The sequence below is a fragment of the Emys orbicularis genome, chromosome 7 (assembly GCF_028017835.1).
Source record: "Emys orbicularis isolate rEmyOrb1 chromosome 7, rEmyOrb1.hap1, whole genome shotgun sequence".
NCBI lineage: Eukaryota > Metazoa > Chordata > Testudines > Emydidae > Emys > Emys orbicularis.
The window spans coordinates 122,888,747-122,911,632 of record NC_088689.1 but is presented as its reverse complement, the minus strand read 5'-3'; the positions used below and the strand labels follow the sequence as shown (position 1 = coordinate 122,911,632).

Sequence of the window (22,886 nt, the reverse complement as noted above, 5' to 3'; positions counted from 1 at the left end):
CATATCAACCAGGGCAAATCCTTTCTTGCTGTCGGTGGCATGGTAGAACAAGGTAAAAAGCTTGAAACCAAGTTCAGTTTACAATAATCCAGATCCTTTAGTCAGGGATAGGGAAGATAAAAATCCCATTTAGAATATGCAGCACCTTCCCTAGCAGCTTGGAATGCCTGGGCATGGCCTCAAAATCAGCTTTTTATTTTCTCTGGATAAAAGATCTGGATGACAGTGAAGGGAACTTGACTTAAAGATTCTACCTTTGCAGCAACAGATGATTCAAAACTGTGACAAAAGTGAGACTAGCAAGGTCATATTCTGGTAATGAGTTACAAGTGGATCTCACCCACTGCTTAGTCTTTACATTTAATATCCACAAATATACAGTACGATGATAAAAATAATGCTGGCTAGCGGTGTCTTAAGAATTTTATAAATAAATAAAAAATAAATAAATAATTTTATAGTTACCTTTCTGAAACAAGCAATACTGCGTAGCTTAAACATAAACCCCCTGAAGTTTGGATGTTTACAAAACCAGGACGATCATAGCGTTCTTATCTATGTATATAGCCCTCTCTCCCCACATGGGCAACGTTTCCCAAACGGCTTCAATCCCATCTCTAAGGTTGCATGCACAAGTTTGTACACGCTGTTCTCTGGAAATCTACAGCTGGCACTTGAGCCTGGAAAGTCCATCATTTGCATGTTGAAAAGCTGGTGCAGAGCTCCATGTGCCAGCGATGACTGATGTCCAATTATCCATGTGAAAAATCAAAGGCTGACAACCCTGCCTCTATCTTGGCAAAGGACACACACAAAAGGATCCTATTTCTTTACCCTCTGACACTGCTGATTTGACTTCTCTGCACAAGAGACACATTACTTCCCAATGACTGAATGCTTACTGTAAATGGCTACTACTGTAGGCGTTGCGTGTGAGCACCGGCGTTGTAGGCATGCTTCTCCCTCCATAGGGCTGTCGTTCCAGAATTCGGTAAGGACTACTGTGTGTCGATAGAGGGTCCCTGTGACTACAAACAGAAGAATCCAGCACATGGCCATCACCAAAATATCTTCAATAAAATGCAAAGGACAACTGCATTGACATTAACTGCATATTGATCCAAAGGAAAAGATAGACGAGGGTAGAGAAAGCAGAGGTCAGTGTGGCAGCGTCTGCTACCAGTGGTGAAGGTTAGCGCTGTTATAACAGCAAGGAGTTCAAAGCCCTCTGGTTCAAAAGGTTAACACAGCAAGGAAGTTCACCACTGGATAACTTGTAGGAATAGCTGCTGCCAAGGGACAGAGATGCAGAGCATAAAAAACAGAAAAGGAAGCCTAGAAGCCAAGGAATAACACAACGGCACTATTCAAAGTTATAGACATTAAACTAATTATAATTCTATATATGACTTTGATGTGACAGAGTATTCTGCTTAAATTCCAGGGGAGCACTGATCAAAAGTCAGTGGCCCAGCACTGTCCAACGCACACTAATATATATATATTTTTTACACATACTGTATATTCATAGAGCCTGATCCTGCAAGCACTTACTATCCAGCGTGGTTCCTGATCCATAGCTCATTAAAGTCAATGGGAATCTTTGCACTGAGTACAAGGGGCATTGGATTGGGCCCACGTTACTTACTAATAGGACTGTCAGTAAGTTAACTCACGGTTATGAGCCCCATAGGCCTGACCCTGTAGAGCTTAGAATTCTCAGTTCTCACTGATGTCATTGGGAGCTGAGAGAGCTCAGCATCCAAGTGGCTCTGGCCCTATGCTTGGTAGCAGGCTGAGATCATAGTTACTCTCTCGCCTGTCTCCAGAAGCTACATACCTAGCAGCGTTTGAAATCTGCAACTGTACTACAACGGTGCTCTGGCTAGAATTTTCACATGAGCAAGATGGATGCACAGGGTTCTCCTCTAGCTGAAATGATTGAAACATCAACCTCAGGGAAACAATAAATGACTTAAAAAAATAGGGGAAACAAGCCACACAAAAGGAGCCGAAGGTGGCAGTAAAACGTTCTTGCATGCAACACTTGCCATTAAATCTCTATCCCTTTTACCAGTTGCCCCAATTGAGATTCATCATACTTTTACAGTTAACATTCAGCCTAACTTGTGTTAACATGATTATAATATTTAAGCAATACATTTAACCACAAGCACAGCGGCGAAGTCCAGTCTGTTTGCTTATGTGTCAGACAGGAATGATCGACCCTGATACCAGCAGTCGACATTGTGGTATTTGTTACAACAGATATAAAACCAGGCTCACACCAACAATATGGCAATATTAGTACCTAGAATGTCTGTTTTCCAGGAGCTGCTCGTTGATGGAGGACTTTCTAAGATGGATTCTCTCCAGGCCAAGGGACTTTGGCGGAGGGATTCTTGGAGACAGCTGCACGGAACTCGTTCCCTGCCCTGGTACAGTAAGGGAATCGTTGGCTGTTGGAAAGAAACGTGATTTTTTTTGTTAGCAAAATCTTAGACACATTTACACACTTATGAAAAAATTACGGCTGCGTTCTACCCTCTGACCCAGGGGGCCCAAGGGTGCTGGAAACTCCCTGAGGTTCAGCTAGCAAATGCTCTTCTCTGTGGGAACCAGGATAGGATGCCCTCACCCCTCAGAAGCTTCTCCTGTCCCAGGAGCTTTGCCTGCACTGAACTCTCAGGGGACACCATGGAGTGGCAGTTAATACTGATTTTAGCAATATTAACTCCTGCCTGGAACTCTGCCATGTCACAAAGGAAAGTTCTTGGGGAAAGCGATTGCTTATGGGCTCCGCCAGCTAAGCAGTCATGCAGTGGCTTCTGCAGAGATGGTGGGAAGGCATGGAGTAGAACTGATTTTCCCCCCATTTCCATACCCTGCCCTTCAATTTTCTCCTCTCTGCTCAGGTCAGATGTGGGAGCATCATTCCCTAGCTTTAGTACTTTAAAATGACTCTTTAAGAAAGCATTTTGAAATAAAAGTTTCATGAAAATATTTTTCACTATGAAGGACCAACTTTAATGATCTGTAGCGAGGAAAAAAACAGGGGTAAGTGTTTTTAGTTGGAAGCAACTGTGAAGACTCAGGGCTTGATTTTGATCTCACTTCCGTTAGGGCTTGATCCTCTCCCCACCGAAGTCAATGACCAAGCTTCCATTGACTGGAACAGGTGCAGGATCAAACACTCGGTGAGCATACGCATACACTGAAGCCCTGATTCAGATCTCACTCCCACCCGTGAGAATCAGGTGTAACTCAATTTAAGAGTCAAGGCGTGAGCACGAAGCTGGGATGAGATCAGAATCAAGCCCTCACTAAGCAGTGAATCATGGTCTGGATAATATTTGTTCCCAAACGAATGATGACAAATCTAAAGGAATGTCAAGCCAAGTCTTTTCCAGATGGTGACTGGTCTAATATTAACTGCTAGAGGAAAAAAAATCAAGTACACTAAAACAGAACACCATATCCCAGGCAAGATGCAGATCACCATTTAACACACAAACAGGGCATTAGTTTCTCTGCATGTTTTAATATTTTAATGATTTAGAACTGCAGTGATGACATCTGGGTTGGGCACGTCCTGTCAGCTTACGATTGACTGGCTTAACTGGCCAGATTACTTCAGCCAGTCATTCGCCCTCCGGAAGTGCCCTCCCCTGCCAGTTACTACCGGCTGGAATTGTTTGTTTCTTGTATTTCTGAAGGTTAATCAGAAGAGCTATCCCATTAAAACAACAATCACCTACAAAGAAAACTCACTCACCAGCAGAAGAGCCTCACGCTTTTGACAAATACATGGTTTCAAAGAACAGCTTCTGATTAAGCATATTCTTCTCTTGTATAAAATCATTGCTCACTAAAAGGTTTAGCAAACGAACTAAGATTTAAATAGAGGCATCAAAGATGTAGATGTAGGTCAGAATAAGATACTGAAAAAGTTATATTATTATTTATGAAGGGCATGATATACTTTATACTTCATAAATGGAAAAGCGTAAGCGACATACCATCGTCATAAATTGTTGTATCAGACAAAGAGCTACTCTCAGATGGGATTGTATCATCTGTAAATGAAAATAAAGGATTTGAGACACAGGATACTCTACAGAGGTTTCTAAATACTCTATTTTAAAATAAGCTACCGAGCCAGATGGACATGAACTGCGGTATCATGTGATGAGTATGTAGCCTTTCACAATCTGATCATCTTATTTTGCACTGCACTCCTACCTTATTTGTTTACATTGTAATTTAATAAGCTACCAAATATGACAACACTTGGGATAGAATTTTCAAGTCCAATGGGCTTCAGGCACCTAACCTGTTTAGGTACTTTTGAAAACCCCCCACTAGGCACCAAATACCTTTGATATTATGGCCTTAGATTACTTTTGAAAATGGTCTTTGGGGCTTTTGAAAATTTTACCCTTAGACAAATTCTGCTCTCGGTTACACTGGTGTAAATCGAGAATAATTCCACTGTTTTCAATGGCATCACTTGAAATTTACACCAGAGCTGAATCTGGTCCTGGTCCCGGTGATTTTTTTAAACACACATTTTGTATTTATTCATAATGCTCTAGTGCATACACCAGAGGAGTCTCGTCTTTCCACTTGATGCTACGGGTTACCAATCGGTAAGGAATCTGATGCTGATCCTTAAACACAAGGGGAGAATGTTCATAACAGAAGCAGCTGGTGCCAGCCATGGCAGTTGGTTACTTCCACAGCACAGCTGTTTCTTCAGCCCAGTCATCATAAACATAAGTTGCACAAGTTTGTTCTCATGCCTGCTATGCCGGGGGTTTACAAAGAGCAGCCCATGAAGAGCTTACCAGAGAGGACTCCCATACTGTCTAGAAAGAACACTGTCATGCCTCCACTTCCTTCCTCTGTAACCATAACAAACTCTGGGCAAACTCCTATGGTTCTTATTCAGGGTTCATTCAACTGACTTCAAATGTGTAAAAACAGTGTCAACAAAGAGGAAAGATATCAAGATCCGGCTTCATGAAAGGCAAAACCCCACTGCTGAGATAACAATGAATGGGCAGCTCACTATTGTACATAGAATCATTCAACATTACAAATATCTGAATCGGTGTGATTCCGGTCCCTGCCTCCAGCCCCAGAAATCTCCCACGATATGGGAACTGGTGCAGAGTCAGGGAAGAAAACTATAAAAAAAGAGAGAGTTCAGTATGGGAGGGTGCTGGCAGGGGCGCTGGAACAATTTGTATAGTGGGGGTACGGAAAGCCATTGAACCAAACTGTAAACCCTGTATATAATGGAAACCACTTCAAGCCAGGGGGTGCGGCAGCCCCCCTAGTTCTAGCACCTGGGTGCTGGACGAAAGGAGACTCAGCAGGAAAAAGTGGCAAGGGAGATACTGATTCTGGAAACGGGGGTACTTGTAAGGACAGTGTGCACGGGGTGACACTAGCAAAACACCCAGATCTACCCAAGCAAAGAGTAAACGCTCTCCATAAAGACATATTATTTCCATTCTCTTTAACTAGTCACTAGGAAGAATGCTAAGCAAGTCAGCTGTCTAGCAATGTACTGCAACCCCTCCCCCCACCCCAGTGTTTTTAAACACATGAATCCAGCCAATATATGCCAGGCCATGTGCACCATCTGCTGCACAAATGTCAGACGCTGCGCCATGTGGAAGAAGCACAACCAGAGCCTTCTGCAGCCGGGGTGCGTGTGTGAGTGAATGGCCCATGACAAGTGGCACGGCCTGGAATGACGACTATGAAAGTCAAGTACCTGCTTAATCTCCCATCCCCAGAGGACTGGACCGAGAACAGCGCAGGGCTGATTCGACAGGCTGCTATTCAATACATAACTTCCAACAAATCATTCCTAAAATTCACAGCTGGGACTGACTTATTGCCGCACTCCTCACCAAAAAACTCATCTTCAGCTTTCGGAAACCAAGTGCACAAAACGTGGGAGTGATTATCTCAGAATGAGCATGGCAAGGGATGGTCCAATGGTTGCCTGCAGATCAGTTGCAGAAGACCGGGCAGATCTACCATAAATGATGGTTCTGCTCTTTCCAAACTCCAAGCAGCCAAGCATCATTCCTAAACACGTACTGCTTCTGAGATACTGGTTTGGAGTGCAGCTTATTTACCTACAGGCCAAATCTTGCAGTCTTTGCTCAAGCAAAACTCCCAGGGAAGTCAGTTGCCGGACACTGTGAAATGATGGAGTAAGTGCGTATTTTTCTGAGTGAGAACCAAAGGATTGCGAGAAGCTAGGAATGGGCAACAGGGGATGGATCACTTGATGATTACCTGTTCTGTTCATTCCCTCTGAAGCATCAAGCATTGGCCAGTATCAGAAGACAGGATACTGGGCTAGACAGACCTTTGGTCTGACCCAGTATGGCCGTTCTTATGGATTTGTATCTAAACTCTAACTTCCCCATTTTACACAATGGTGCCAACATGCCCCACGTAGTAAGCAGCGGGAGTTATACACAGATGGTGTACCATGATGTTCACGCTACTTACTAGCCCCTCGGGGATTTCCTGCCTTGTTAGCCCAGTATGTTACTTGTTCTAGACGTATATGTACACCTCTACCCCAATATAACGCTGTCCTCGGGAGCCAAAAAATCTTACCGCGTTATAGGTGAAACTGCGTTATATCGAACTTGCTTTGATCCGCCGGAGTGCGCAGCTCTGCCCCCCCGGAGCGCTGCTTTACCGCGTTATATCCGAATTCGTGTTATATCGGGTTGCGTTATATCGGGGTAGAGGTGGACTTCCAAAACTACTGCCTACATTGGTAAGCACAAGGCTAGAAAAGGAGATACTATCTTCACCCCATCCCCTAGAATCTGGCTGTTAGTCCAGCTAACATCCTCCAGCCAATCAGCAATGATAAACAGCCTTGCTTTACCACTTGCTGAAAAAAATTCCAAGTGAATTCTGAAACCAAAGGGGACACAACAGCAGTGGCCCTGGTAGAAAATCTAGGCCATGTGTAGACTCCCTTATGTTGAAATATTTAAAGGGAAGAAAATAGGCTGCTAAGGGTTCTTATTCCAGAAATGAAGAGGTACATTGGGCACTATACTGACATCCCTCATAGGGATACAATATAAATATACTACAGAAAAAGTACATCCTTCTTCTCTACTTTGCTGCTTCCAGGAGAAAAATACATCTCATGGAACAACTTTTGCTCTGGGCTCAGCAGAATGTGAAAAAAGAAACGGATCAAACATTAACAGTCATATATATACAGATGTTCCCAGGTCAAGGAGCAGGAAGATGTGTCAGAAAGCCATTTATCAGCATAGAAAACTTAAAGAAGACACAATATACTAAGCTTTTGCTAGTCCAAAAAACTTCCCTCAATTAGCCTCATGTATTAATTACTGACCTCTCACACAAAGGGGCTGGAATCAGATCATGCCTTACTTTCAGAATGGAGAAGGCAGTGACATCTACATTTCCCTTACAATCATTATTTGCAAAGGGATTGCTGCTATCCACACACACTCATCACATTGCTACGTTTAAGAAGTTAAACGCCTGGCTTATGGAGCTTATATGCAACAATGCACGTTGAGAACACCCCAGCTTTGTTGTTGTCTTATGGGGAGTTAATAATTTCTAATCAAGACATACATTCTTTGCTCCCTGCTTATTTTTCTGACTTTTCCCAGCATTTGCTATCATCCTGCAGAAATATTCATCCACTTTCCTTCCTACTGTCACAGTAAAATAAAAACAAGGGGATGAGAATTATAAGGAGGCACTGGAACAGCTGAGAGATCCTTGAAGCTTATTTCAGAAATAAAAGAGCATCTAGTCTGCTACAGAATAAGGTACCACACCAGTTTCGGCTGAGAAGATGCCGCCAGCCCTTCTGCATACTACAATCCTTTGGTCTCTGATGTTAGAACATGTCAGCACTTGTGCCTAGCCTCTCCTATGATCTGTTCTACCCACAGCTTATGTACAGCACAGGAACAATGTTGCATGTATACCATGCATTAATTACATCTTCCTTTTCCATGCAAGTGCCATGGAAAAAAATATACCAAATATATAAACAAAACTTGTCACTGAACTGAAGAACATTCTCTATCGCCCTCACCAGAAACGTGGGGAGTCTTGGTGTTTACCTGGCAAAATAAGGGTTGATTTCTGTGTTGGTTTTTTGCCACATTTGATCCTGTATTCATTTATGGAATTTTCGATCTCTTGAAGCTTTTTCATGGCAGCAGTGTAATCTTGTTTTCTTTTCTTCTTCACATTTTTGCACATGTCTGGCTCGCTGGCAAGTTTCTTCGCGGCTTCCACCATCTTTTGCTGTATGAGGAAATTACGCTCCAAGCTTTGCAAAGCGGGGTCCTGCAGATTCATGACAACATTAGCTCTTCGTTATTACATGATACTGCAGGTCGAAGTACAAGTAAATAAAATTCAGTGTACAAAATGAAACCTTAAATGAAAACACAGAAATATCCTCAAAAAGAGTATATGGTTATGGTCTAGTACTTAAGAGAGATTCCCAAGTTCTATTCCTTAACTCCACTGAACTCACTGTGTGTCCTTGGGATGGTTACACAGGCCAAAATTTTCAAACCTAAGTGCCTAAAGTTAGACATCTAACTCCATGTCAAGACACCTAAACAAGCGAACTGATGTTCAGTGGGGTTCAGTGATGTTCACCACTACCTGCTTGGACTGAAGTCAAAATTTGCGAATATCAGCTTGGAATCTCGCTCTGCTTCACTTTATGAAATTGATATAATCACAGCTACCTCACAGGGCGTCAGAAACTTAGCTAATTACTGTTTGGGTGACAGAAGTGCTACGCAGTGCATTACTGCATGCTGTCGGAAGGGTTTTGCTTCAAAAGGATTTAGCACAAAGTACGTTTGTTGCAGCTTTGGGTTACGCCAGCGTTGTCATCCAGAGCACAGAGCTCCTGGGACACAAGGGTACAAAGTGCCCACAATCCCACATCCCACTAAGAGAACGAAGCCAGCCAGCACAGCCCTGAAAAGAGTGGATGGTGATGGTGGGCCCAGAGACTGCAAGAAGTCTTGTGAGTGTTCAGCGCATCCCTCTAAGCAGCCTCTGCCTGCGTAGCTCCTTACTGAGATCTATGAACAGTACAAAGCTCTCCCTGGGTGGAATCTGTGCCCTGCTACGCAGCCGAATCCCCACCCACTGGCACAGTGACCCCTGCTGCCAGCGAAGGGTGCAATTTATAGCCCGAGGCAGCTGCAGAACACAGAATTATAGTGCTGGGTGATGTCTAGGCACTGAGGGACAGCACCTGCTCTCACTGAAGTCTATGGTAAAATCTCCACTGATGTCAATGATGCACGGTCGCGCCCTAGGGGAGCTTGCTGTCTTTTGCCAGCCTCCCTTTGAAGTCAGTGAGAGCTTGGCTTCAGTAAGGGCAGCAGGATGGGACCCTAGCTGCGGAACTGGATAGTTTTACCCTTGGTTTTAGAGCAGACACATGCACACGCCAACCCCTGCCTGGTCCCAAACAGGGGTAACTTACAGCAGCCGATGCTTAATGTTTGCTACCTGAACTGACACATCAGGAACGTAAAACCACCAATCACTACCAGCAAGAGCCTGAGTATTAGACGCTGTTTGAGTCCGGGCTTTGGCTGCCCTATGGGTAGTAAGCTGCCTGAAGTTGCTGTGCCTACCTCCTCGCTGGGAAGCAGGTTATCATCCAATTTGAATGCTGTGCCTACACGCCTTCTGACCTGAGGAGGTTTCTCTCCCACACTCAGAGGATACTCCTTTGGCATTTTGCCAGTCAGCTCCTGCGGAATGGAAAGGACGCTGGGTTATTAACCTGAGGGGGAGGTGTGCCAGCACTCCTCTGGAATTTAACAACAGTCCTCACCGCCTCCCGCAAGCAGATTTTCTTCAGCTCCTCGACTTTCTGCAGCAGCTTTTCTTGCAGCAGTTTTTCTTTCTTCTTTAGTTCCATAATTTTCTCCTTCTTTTGCTCTTCGCTGACCTCAGAATCTTGAGACCCTGAAGCAACGAGTTACCTTTAATGTGGATTCTGGGGGTAGACCCATTTCCTTCCTTGGCCTAGAACAAAGGGCCCAATCCTGATTTCCCAAAGTTGCCTAAGGAAGTTAAAGCACCAAATCCCACTGAAGTTCAGTGGGAGCTGGAGGTCCAATTTCTGATAACCCTAGCTGCTGTCCTCTCTCTCTCTCTCTCACACATGGCAGAGTACATGTGCATGTACTCACTTTTAGATGCACCTGGATTGTAGAGAATGCTATGGGTTTGCAGGTTCAGTAAACAGGTATCAAAATTACGTATGGGATAAAAATATATGACACAGACACTATCCAGAATGCTCTTTTGTCTCTTCGCTTATTTACAAAAAAAATTGGTATGTTATGCTTATAAAATCAAATCTTTATAATCTGATCTACGTTAACATCTACTTCACCACAGCTACGAACGAATGGCATCATTTTCTCCTTTATTGCACATAGGCCTCACCATTTTTTGACAGGACCTGCCGTTGGCTTGAAGCAAAAATGTTACCTGAAGAGATTAAACTGCCGTTGCTGGCCATAATAAGCTGATTCTTTGCCTCCAAAGTCACGAGTTTGGAAACCTTTGGTGTCCCCATCTCCGTCAGGTCCATTGCAATATCATCCAAACTTCTGGCTGAGGGAATTTTTGCCTGAAAGAGTTAAAACACAATCCTGCATCATCAAGTTACTTCTAACTAGCTTCAGAACAAAGGGTCATAGAGATGACATTTCACACTTCTCCTCATAGTAAATTAAGAAAGCATGCAACACCACTGTGTGGGATTTTACACTTTGCTTTCCATTCCTTGGCATTTTCCCCACAGTCTGGCTATCTCCATAAGGAAAACCCCTTTATTATTTGTATCCTGTTCAAAATGAACGTGGGAAAGAGGCCAGACACAGGGTAGATTAAACATTGAGCTGTGATAATTCCCCCATTTTGTGATTTCATTTCCACAGCTCTTAACTGGAGGCAGAATAATGTAGCTATAGCATTGTTATTTGATCTAACAGATCGCATAACAGCTACAAAGCCAATTCGTAGCCTTTCTTCCATGACTAGTTTATCTCTAGAACAATGCACATTGAAGTAGGTACAAGTACGGGAGTTGAAATTTTTGCTTATGGTAACATGTCTGGTAACTTACTTTGCTTTGTTTTCTGTCCAAGTAAAACTGGTGCTGACTGATTGCCATTACCCAGATGGATTTGATCAGGGAAGTGTTTGCATACCAGGTTTGCACTACAAGTCCGCTCTGTCCAAAGGTCCTTCTGGACACTGAAATTCTAAAGGGGTAAAAGAAATGCAGTCTGAGGTTGGTACCTTTTCGGTTTAAAATAAGAGCTGCCTTTTTCTGAACCAGGCAAGACCCAATACGCAGCCTGTGAGCTACGTCCTTTACTGAAGAAAAATCCTTCCTCATCATGTCTGCTGCTGCTATGCTTTCCCTGTTTATTACAGAACTGAATCACAGCCATAAAACCTCTCCTTTTACAACACAGTGAGCTCAAAGGGAGGGAGCTGCTGCTCCTGCAGCTGAGATCAGAAGCAAAGGGATGGACATGTTATAAATCTACAATAGAGAATGGAATGCAGAGGGATCCTGAAGGGATGAGAGAGATGGTGCGGGATGTGCCAGGGGGAATGGAGGGGTATCCCAAAGCTTTCAGCACTTCAGTTATGGAAGGGAGCTGGAAGCAGATTGCTGGGTGCAAGCAGCATTGATGGAGAAGGGGGTGTGACGGGGGGAGGGGAGAGGGATGAAGGAAGATGGAAACAGAAAGAAGGGGGATTTCTTCAGGGCAAATTGTGGTCCTTTATGGAAGTGACTGTGAAACAAGTGCACGGAAGGGCAGCATTACTGTGAACTCATGTTCTGACTGGGTGCTCCCTCCAGCCCCCACGAACAGGCTGTGGGCTAAAGAGGCGGAAGTCACTGCTGGGCCAGAGACGTACATGAATTTATGGGAGTCATGCCCCCTGTCCTATGGGCCCTGCAATCCCTGTGACTCCAGCCCCAGTGGAGTCAGCTGCCTCTCCCTGGGTTCTGAGGGGAGCTAAATAGGAGGAAAACTTCTCCTCTGCAGCTACTGCAATGCGTGTCTATAAGCATCCACTGGAGCTTACCAGAACCAGGTCCACAGAGTATGAGCGCGCCTGGGAACTGCCCATATGCAATTTGAAACAGATCTGAGAAACTGAGCAGCGTTATAAATACCCCTCAAAATTTCACCCCACATTACAGATCATTCCTGAGGCCCTTTTTGTGCCTTACCAGGAAACTTTCTTATCATTAGTTACTGGAAACCACAGACCAGATCGGTGGCCCTTATACAGCCCTGTTCTGCTGCCCTGGACCTGAGGACTGGGCCCCGTAACTCAAAGCGAAGAGGAAGATCAAAATTTTATGTCACAATGAAATCCTGGTCCATTGCAGCTCAATGAAACGAGAACTCAGTCGACACCAGGATTAACTGTCCAATGTCTAAAGGTTTTCAGTTACAACCACCACCATTCTGGTCTCACCTGCGCGGATCGTGAACTTCCACAGCAAATTTCTTTTCACGGAAATACAGATTTTCCAGCTGTTTCCATTGAAATAACTATGAGTATGAGGAGAGAGAAAGAAACAAAATACAGTCACCCCAAGAATCACTGCTCTCTTTCCTCCATCATATTATTCATTCCAACCAAACCCAGGGGAGCTCATGCTACAGCTAAAGATTAACTGTGCCAAAAGTCACTGGTTATAAGATAAAAAGGACCCATAAAGCGAACTTACAATGTTTGCTATAAACAGTGTATTGTAAATTGCAGATCTGAATTGTGCAAGCAGCTGCCTTTGCCAATAACACATTTCATCTTGTGGCTAAATGTTTGTGTCTAATCAAACTTTCTGTCTCGGGAGGAGTGCTAAAGTACTTTTTACTCTGATTAAACGAAGAAGCTAATATAAATCGTTGCACACCAGAAGTGAGGTAAAATAATGTGTTCTTCTCCTTCTGGCCTTTGCTCCTCCAATCAGTCGTGGAGTGCACAGGGGAGTAACAAAGCAACAACAGCTTTGGGAAAGACATGTTCTAGTCCTGGCACACGCTCAATGCAACCACTGGGTTTGGGGTTTTGAGAGATTTTTGGGTGGGGTGGGGGAGAGACTGCACAGCACCCTGGAAGAGAGTCTGGGAGGAGCAACTTCAAATATCTCGCTCCTCTAAGCATTTCCTGAGCCTGTAGCTCCTTGGGGCAGGGAAAGATTTTTGTTCTGAGTTTGTACAGTACCTAGCACAATGGCGTCTGGTCCCTGACTGGGGCGCCTAGGTGCTACGGGAATACAGCTAATAAAGAAATGTGTAACCGCCGGCTAGGGACCAGAGAACTGTTCTCTAGGACAGCGTTTCCCAAGTCATGGGTTGCAACCCACCAGTCGGTCACAGGAAGGTTCTGGGCCTGGTGCGGAACAGGGGTTTGGAGAATGAGGCCTCCTCCCATGGTCACCAGCCAGCGGCGGCTCCTATCCTGCAGGGATGGACCCTGCTGCCCGCTCCCCGGCATTGCAACCTGGTGCATGGGGTTGCAGCACCACTCCGGTTTCTCCCAGCCATCCCTCCGTCAGGGCTGCCGGGCCAAACTTGAGAAGCGCTGCGACCCTACGCGCCAGGTCACAATACCTAGAGTGGGGAGCCAGGCCAGGCCCGAGGGACAGGAGCCACTGGTGGGGGGTGGGCCTCCCCTCCATCCCAGGCTGGGATTAGAGTTGTGGTGCCGGTGCAGAGGGTGCTGCTGCGGGTGGTCAGTGCTCCCTCGATGGGGTGAGGAAGGAGGAGGAGAAGAAAGATGCTGGCCTATGATTTTGTTTCCTCCCCCCCCCCAAATTTGGGCCCTGAGTGGGTCACAAAAAAGACAAAATGCAGTTGCCTTAGTAATAAGTTTGGGAATCACTAGTCTAGGACAGCATAACCAGGGAGGCATTTTGCACCAGTGCCCTGAGATCTGCAGCCAGGGGGTCGGAATTCCCTATGGATCTTCTTACCCTACTCCTTCTGCATTCAGTCATTACCTGAGGGGATAATATAGCAGGTTTTGCATCCATTCAACATGGCACATTCTTAACATAGCTTTCACCCTGTGGTGGAATTTTGCTGCAGAAGGGGATGATTTTTTAATTTTCAGCAGTGACACCTGTGCAAAACTAGTTAATGCCAGTGGGGTTACACAGGTGTCACTAAGTGCATAATCTGACAATGGAGTGGGACAGGTGTAGCCAAAGGTTTAATTTAGCCTGCAGACCCTCTCCTACTGAGATGGAAAGACTGTCAGAGCCCAGGCTGAGCGCAGGGCTGCAGTTGCGGGGGCAGGAGGAAGAGGAAGAAATCTTTTCATTTGCAAACTGAGCAACTTTGCTTTGAAAATCACCAAGACACAATGAATAAGAAACACCTCCTTCCAGAATATCACTAAGTCCAAAGTCCAAATATTTCCAAAGTCACTATTTCAGGCAGAACTGGGCTTTAAATTTCTTAGCCAATTAATCAAACATTTCATTCACCATCACATATAATATTACTGTTCATCTCTAGGTAATAGTTCAAATGTCACATCACTGTAAGACTCCATCTGTTAAACATACACAACATGAAGTAACGTCAAGGTTCATAAAGCTAAATATTACGTCCTGCTTCATTTTTAAATGCACGTATCCCAGGTCATAAATAAAACATAATCCAGTTCACATGTTTGTGGAAAACTATGGGACGATTCTTTCAGTGACCTTTCACTCTACGGAATCCTGTTTTGCCACAACTTTTCTTTTCTTATTGTTAATAAACTCTGCTCAATTAAAAAATGCTGTAATGAGAAATGACCCTTGGTTAAAAGAATCAATCACATTTGCAGATTACTGTTATGTTTTTAACAGTGCTGCTTAAGGGGAAATCTACTTATTGTTGTATTAAATTAACACAAAAAGCTCCCAGCCATAAAGAAGTAGCTGGATTTTCTAAATGAATTCATTCTACCGAGAATATAAGTAATGCAATATCCCAGAACGCAGTGCATAGAGAGAGCTTGAACTCTGCGGCACCACAGCACTATTACATACGGTATCCCAGAAACTACATATACAGGAGCAGACAAATGCCCCTACTCCTCTCTGAAGAACGTCCATGCGCTGTCATATACTGCACCAACATTTTTACTAAGCATAGCCAGGATACAGAACTACTCAAAATGATACACTTGAATCTCCACACTTACCTAGTTACACAAAAATGTGCAATCTTGCTTCTCGTTTGTTTGGTTTATAATCCAATTGTTTCAAAAGCGAAGTTTAAAAAAGAAAAGATACCATTCCCCCCCAGCCCCTTTCCCCCAGCAAGCAGCTTTCCGCTTCCCTCTGCTGCTGAATTTCAGCCTCCTAGGTGTAACTCTGGTTTCACAGGCTTAACTCCCACTGCTGACACATTGCTGACATCACCAGCTATATCAGCAGCAACGCCTCCCCAATCCCACCCTCTCCCCACAGATAGCTAAACTCAGAACACAGGAGGAAGTTTCACAGAGGAGGGACATGCTTTAAGACAGCGGAACGCTGCAGACTTCATAGGGGATTTCCACTGAAGTGGCTTCAAATTCAGGATCACTGGTGGCAGCTTCAAATGCACAATCCTACCACGGCCCTCATTCACCTCTGAAATGTAACAGGTTCTACAGGAAGAGTTGTGCTACATTCCAACTGTACTTCCCATCAGCTCAAGTCCCACACCCTGTAAAAAACGACGGGCATGCTTGAAATAAGAGCTCCCTGACGCACAGCCTCCCTCTCTGTCTTATCACTGACTAATGATGAATCCTGTCCCCTTTATCACTTCCCCTGGATTTTTTTTTTTTTTTGGCAAGGACACTGAATGCTCCCTGGATACCTGAAGGGTGTGGGAAGCCGAAGTGACTGACACAATCAAGAGACAACCTGTTCTACAAGAAAACCGTGCGAACAAGATGGGGTTTGGCATGTGATTAAGGTGCAATCCCCTCACCTCTGTGACTCTAAGCTCCAGAGAAAAGATTCTGGCCCCCACAAACAAACATGATAAAACTCCAATGTAAATATTGTCCGGGGGAGGAAGGGGAAAATGAATGGACTGCCAAACCCTGCTGTGCTTAGTGCAGTTAAGCATATCTGTACTAATAACAGGAGTACTTGTGGCACCTTAGAGACTAACAAATTTATTAGAGCATAAGCTTTCGTGGGCTACAACCCGGTTGTAGCCCACGAAAGCTTATGCTCTAATAAATTTGTTAGTCTCTAAGGTGCCACAAGTACTCCTGTTATTTTTGCGGATACAGACTAACACGGCTGCTACCCTGAAACATATCTGTACTAGTTAGGGCCCCCAGGTCCAGACCAGCTCCTGCTGTGCTCTGGAGAAGAAAATCTGAGAGATCCCCTCATGGAAACCCCACAGCCTTCTGGTGAGGGGTGAGCTTTGTCTCCTTTCCTCCCCACTATGGAAAAGGCTGTGGGAGCTGCCTCAAAGCTCGAGGACCCCCAGGAATCCATAAAAGAGAAGATCCTATACACAAGGCCCTGTACCCCATAATTCCTCTGGCCCGACTTCCCCACCCCACTTCCTTTCAGCATGGCTCCATTGCAGTCACACTACTAGATCCCAGTCCCCCAGTCACAACTGCCTCTGGGAGGCCCAGCCGAACAGGTAACAGAGGTGAGGGCTGCAGTATTTTTAACAAGGATTCTCTGTAGTGTTGGTGGGGGGCATAAGGGATCTGGACCTATGGAGAGGCCTCTGTGAGTGGGATAGCGCTGCAGAAGTGGCCGATATTCCTGTTTTATGTAGCGGGGGAAGGGAGGAGGTCCCATATGCAGATCTCACAAAGTAGGATTTTCAGCCTAGAGATCTGTCATATTCTTCTATATTCATGTATGTTGACCCATCTTTTGCCAAATCTCTACTAATCTTGCTCACAAATGTAAGTAAGTTACACATTAGGGAAAATTACTCGGACAAGGTATTTTTGCCCCTATCATTCTGTAGAATTCGGTCTCCGATTGATATTTATTATTAAAAGACAATCCGCTACGTAAAATGGTGTCATATGAAGACACTTTTAGCCATTTACTAATTTTGTAGACTCTTTTCTGTCTTCCCATAATGGAGAAATAGCATTTATAAATGGATTGTAGGGCTAGTGAGAAGTTCTGGTGAGACAGCCGTGGGGCATGGAGTTCGTTATTTAGCTCATTTCAGAGATGGCATGGGCAGTTTACATTGTTAGTCAGTCACGAGGGCTTGACCTTTTCCCCTGTCCCCATATTTCCAAGTGTGTTTGCTCATTTTAAACGGTCTGGATATTGAGCGCTAAGATCAGCCAGCATGCAGGAATTAAAAGTTACAGCATTTCTTCTATTTAGTGCAGAAAGAGAGTTGCAGTTTAGACATCAAGTCTGTAAGCCAGGAGCTCCTAATTCTGCTACTGACTGCCTTTCTGTTTCGTGTTAATTCACTTGATCTGTCTGTGTCTCCACTTACTACTCTGTAAATACTTAATGCACCTATCGCCCAAAGGTGTTTAAGGGTTAATCAGGCTACGTCCTCACTACGGGGGGGGGGTGTCGATTTAAGATACGCAAATTATTCGCGTAGCTGAATTCGACGTATCGGAGCCGACTTACCCCGCTGTGAGGACGGCGGCAAATCGACCTCTGCGGCTCCCCCGTCGATGGCGCTTACTCCTACCTCCGCTGGTGGAGTACAAGCGTCGATTCGGGGATCGAATGTCGCATCCCGACGAGACGCGATAATTCGATCCCCGAGAGATCGATTTCTACCCGCCGATTCAGGCGGGTAGTGTAGACATAGCCTCAGTTAAGAAAGTACTTTGAAGTTGAAAATTTTAAGTATTGCAGTATTATTATTGGCGTTATTGTACAGCCATTGGTGTGTGTAGAGGTTGTGTGTTGAGTGCTTTCAGAAGTACTAAATTCAATGTGAAGTCCCTGTGTTATAGTAACATTACAGTGAAAGTTCATACCACACAGTATTTGGCTTTACTAGAGCCATTGCCACATGTACTGTAAAAGTGTGTTAATAATATGCACTCCATATCAGCGATCTGAGATACAGCACCAAAGTCATTTCACTGCTTTTTGTGCATCACTCTTAACACTCATATGTTGTAATAGCAATATGCATTTTTTATTATGCGCCTGTATGACCAAACAAGTAGCAAATATTGTTGAGAACAGTAGTTCCTAGTAGTTCATAATCTATACGCATTTGACATGTTTCTGTAGCATGCACTAATAGATATGTTGAGAAGTTTATGCTTGCATATGACTTTTGCTGTACTTGCTTTATGCTGCATCTATTGACATGAGAAATGCTGAAAATCAATAACTGTTTTGAAGGCTACAGTTTGCTGTACCAGGGATCTGTGGGTTCATGATATGTAGTTACAGCATATCATATTTTCAAATAACAACTAAGAAATAATATCCTGTTCGTTAATAACTCATATGACTAAACAATATACTCTCCTAGGGTCAGAAAAACTTAGCTACCTAAAGCTTTTTCTCTCCAAAACCATCACTTTTCTGAATTTTCTGTATGCATATTTAACACACACACAGTTTTCCAATAGCTTTTAATCTGAAATGGTTTAAATAAAGCTAACTATGATGCCATACTGTCCTTTTAGAAAGACACATGACTGTCTAGGTAATCACGGAATAAGGGTGGGCAAATAATATTTATATAGAGGAACTCAAAAATAAATAAGCAAATAAAATCTAATTATCTTCAATTACTGATGAGTAAAATAAGGTGTTTCATTGTTTTTTTTAAAGCAGTAGAGACAGGCCATAAGGGATGGCCAGGAAAAGAAAGGCCACTGAGGACTGGAGAAAAATCAAAGGGAGTGAAACAGACTTGTACAAATGGCTTACAAATAAGTTTTTCCAGATCAGGGGCCAAATCCAGAGGTCTATACTCCAATAAACTCCCACTTCATAAATCCTTTCCCCACTATACCTGACCTAACTCTGTACAATCCTACCTACATTTTCACCTTTCCTAAAATATACATATAGCAAAATGGAAAGAGTCGCAAACCAATCTGGGAACTTCATACTGGCTTTTGAAGGCAGGAAGACCAATTAGAAATAATTAAAATGTTTTTGCAAACATTTTGCAATCTGTTTAAAGTGCCTTGCTCCTGGTACATGCACCTGAGATAAGAAGTGTTTATAAAAACTCTTCTCCATCCACTTAGATCATTCAAGACCCCCATTAAGCAATGGGAGACATATGTGTGGTTCAAAGTGCAGAATTTGGCCCTGTAATGGTTTGTTAAAGACCTGAGAAGATCCTCAGAGATGCAAAGCTAGTTAGCAATGGCTAATTGTTCATAAGCACTAAGCAGGACTTCACTTATCAACAGCAACACCCGAAGGATTTCTTTGGGTCTATTTTTAACATACCTGCATTTCTATATCATTCTAAACCGGGTTACATTCATCAGTCTATGTTACAAGGCAGAAAAGAAAAACACTTAACTGAAAGTGAGTAGGAGAAGTAAGAATATTAAGAACATAAGGCTGGACATAATTGGGTCAGACAGGACCCCTGTCTCCTGTCTGAAAGTGGCCAGTGCCAGATGCTTCAGAGGGAATGAGCAGAACAGTGCAAGTATTCCCGTCATCGAGGCCCAGCTTCCAACAGTTGGAGATTTAGGGATGCCCAGAGCATGGGAGTGCATCCTTGACCATCTTGGTTAATAGCCATTGATGGACCTCTCATCCACAAACTTATCTAATTCTTTTTTGAACCTGGTGATACTTTTGGCCTTCACAACTTCCCTGGCCACCAGTTCCACAGGATGACTGTGCGTTGTGTGAAGAAATACTTGCTTATGTTAGTTTTTAACCTGCTGCCTATTAATTTCATTGGGTGACTCCTGGTTCTTGTATTATGTGAAGGGGTATCCTCATTTAATACCAGGCACTCATGTTCACTCATCTTAGTATTTAGACTTCTTGCATTTATATACAAGCACTTATCAAATTTGTCAGTATTTAGTTGTCTTCATGTGACGCAACTGAATGGGACTCTTTTTTGTTTCACTGTTTCTTTTCTGTGCCTACCTGTGCTTTAGCGACTTCGATCCTCTTCTCTTTACGAGGATACAGAGTATTCCCTTTAATAAATCCCCTAAGGAATGGCTGTGCACACCATGTGCTCTTCTGCATCTGTCCCCCAGCCATTAGTTTAATAACTCCTCTACAACCTTTTAAATTTTACATGCCAACCATAGGCGCCGAGTTCTGCTTGTGCTGGTGGGTTCTTGATCCCCCTCTATCCGCGGCCCTGCCCCGACTCCACCCCTGCCCCGCCCCCTCCTGCCCCTGCCCCACCCCCATTCCAACCCCTTCCCCAAAGTCCCTGCCCCTTCCCTGCCCCTATTCCGACTCCTTCCCCAAATCCCCTCCCTGGCCCCACCTCCTCCCCTGAGCGCGCCACGTTCCCGCTCCTCCCCCTCCCTCCCAGAGCTTGCTACCCCACCAAACAGCTGTTTGACGGCGGCAAGCGCTGGGAGGGAGGTGGAGGAGCGGGGACGCGGCACGCTCAGGGGAGGAGGCGGAGGAGGAGGTGACGTGGGCGCGGGGTGGAGAGCTTGGCTGCCGGTGGGTGCATCATAGGAGTCGGCGCCTATGATGCCAACAATCTGGTTCCATTTTGGTTTAGGTGGAGCCCATCCTTCCTCCTTTCCCAAAAGGCTCCCCAGTTCCTAATAAACCTAAACCCCTCCTCCCTACACCATCCTCTTGTCCATGCATTGAGACCCTGCCGTTCTGCCTGTCTAACTGGCCCTGCACATGGAACTGGAAGCATTTCAGAGAATGCTAACATGGAGGTCCTGGACTTTAATCTCCTACCTAGCAGCCTAAATTTGGCCTCTAGGACCTCTCTCCTACAGTTCCCTATGTCACTGGTAGCTACATGTACCACAACCACCAGCTCCTCCCCAGCATTGCATAGATGTCTATCTAGATGTCTCAATCGATCCGCAACCTTCGCACCAGGCAGGCAATTCACCATGCGGTTCTCCCACTCATCACAAACCCAACTACCTGTATTTCTAATAATCAAACATATCCTAGGTATATATGAAAAACATCACAGAATCATCAGGACATATTATGAAACAATAATCCTATACAGAAATATACCATTCATTAGATTCTTCTTTGTATGAAGCCCCATATCAGGCAGATGGGCTCTCCAGGTTGTTCATACAAAACTACTCTACTGTATTATTTCTATAGCAGTAGCACCCATAAGTAATTTAGCAGGACCCGAATGTGTTGTATAGACACAGAACAAAAAGACAGTCTCTGCCTCTAAGAGCTTACAATCTAAACCTGATTTTCCTACTTCAGGGAAATTTATGGTAACAAATGAGAAATAGCCGCAAAATTCATATTCAGATCTGGAGCTGAACTCTGGGGCTTTGTTTGTAGGACAGATCTTTTCTGAGCTGGCTAAATGCTCAGGGGGAAATGTGCCGTAAGACCGAGGGAGGAGTTACATACAGTAGAACTTCAGAGTTACCAACACCAGAGTTACAAACTGACCAGTCAACCACATACCTTATTTGGAACCGGAAGTACACAGTCAGGCAGCAGCAGAGACCAAAACAAAAAACAACCCCCTCCCCCCCCCAAACAAATACAACAAAAAATAAAAGCAAATTTAGTGTTAAAAATTTTAAAAAAATAAAGGGAAAGTAGCATAAGCATTTTCCTTCTACACAGTAAAGTTTCAAAACTGTATTAAGTCAATGTTCAGTTGTAAACTTTTGAAAAACAACCATAATGTTTTGTTCAGAGTTACAAACATTTCAGAGTTATGAACAACCCCCATTCCTATGGTGTTCATACCTCTAAGGTTCTACTATACAGGTAATGCAATAAGCCATAAACTCATAAAAGTTAGGGTTAGTTCAAGAGAAATGTGCTTAATCTAAATCAGCCATGTAGCCTCAACAGGTGGGAAACAGAGAGGGAGGGAAGGAGAAAGAATCAGCCTTTGTGTACCCTGGTGGAAAACACAACTGCAGTCGATTTATGCCTGCTTATGACTGGGCAGAGTCTGGCTCATTGTGCATGCACTTGTGTGGGTTACAATCATTTGTCCACTGAAGCTTCTAAAGGAAACTTTTCATATAATGAAGATGCTGGGTAGAGGCTCTATGAGAGAGGTGGTCATTTCTGATCCGGAAAAACTCTGATTATAGACCACACTGTTGTACCAATTTAAAGGAAGTGATGCCTTTGCAAGGGAAGCGGTCGTTTTTGGCAATATTTGATAGTCACTTAAATGCAAAGCAGACTGTGATGAAGCAACTAAAATTAGGGATGTTGTAGAACATGTGTACGTCAGCCAATGATTCACGCAACCAGACTGTGCTATACAGCTTTGGAGAAAATGAAATCATTGTATACAATTGTTAATTTTATTTTTCTCTGTAAGAAACTTCATCAGAAGAATGGATGCAATTGCATGGTAAAACAAATGGATTAACATCATCCTCAGCAAACATTACATTTTCTTGGCAGAAATATTTGCTTGAAAGAAACCTTTAAAAGTCATATAACTGATTTATTACTATGAAAAGTTAGAAGAAACTCTCCACTAGATCTTCTGCTATTATTTCTGAAACAGATCCAGACTTCAAGAAGTGCCAGTGGTACTTGGATTAAAACTGAGATAGCATGATGGTGAATCACACCCTAGACT

General features: G+C 44.0%; 1 protein-coding gene across 2 annotated transcripts in view; it reads right to left on the bottom strand.

The window, feature by feature from the left end:
• FRMD4B (FERM domain containing 4B) overlaps positions 1 to 22,886 on the bottom strand; it is a 117,336-nt gene that overhangs the window by 6,006 nt on the left and 88,444 nt on the right. For both annotated transcript variants that reach the window (XM_065407405.1, XM_065407406.1), the window contains 9 exons: positions 12,601 to 12,677; positions 11,222 to 11,360; positions 10,582 to 10,723; positions 9,917 to 10,050; positions 9,714 to 9,833; positions 8,163 to 8,391; positions 4,020 to 4,076; positions 2,312 to 2,459; positions 903 to 1,028 (listed from right to left, as the gene is read on the bottom strand). In XM_065407405.1, the coding sequence (XP_065263477.1) occupies positions 903 to 1,028; positions 2,312 to 2,459; positions 4,020 to 4,076; positions 8,163 to 8,391; positions 9,714 to 9,833; positions 9,917 to 10,050; positions 10,582 to 10,723; positions 11,222 to 11,360; positions 12,601 to 12,677 (1,172 nt within the window). The remainder of the gene's footprint in view (positions 1 to 902; positions 1,029 to 2,311; positions 2,460 to 4,019; positions 4,077 to 8,162; positions 8,392 to 9,713; positions 9,834 to 9,916; positions 10,051 to 10,581; positions 10,724 to 11,221; positions 11,361 to 12,600; positions 12,678 to 22,886) is intronic.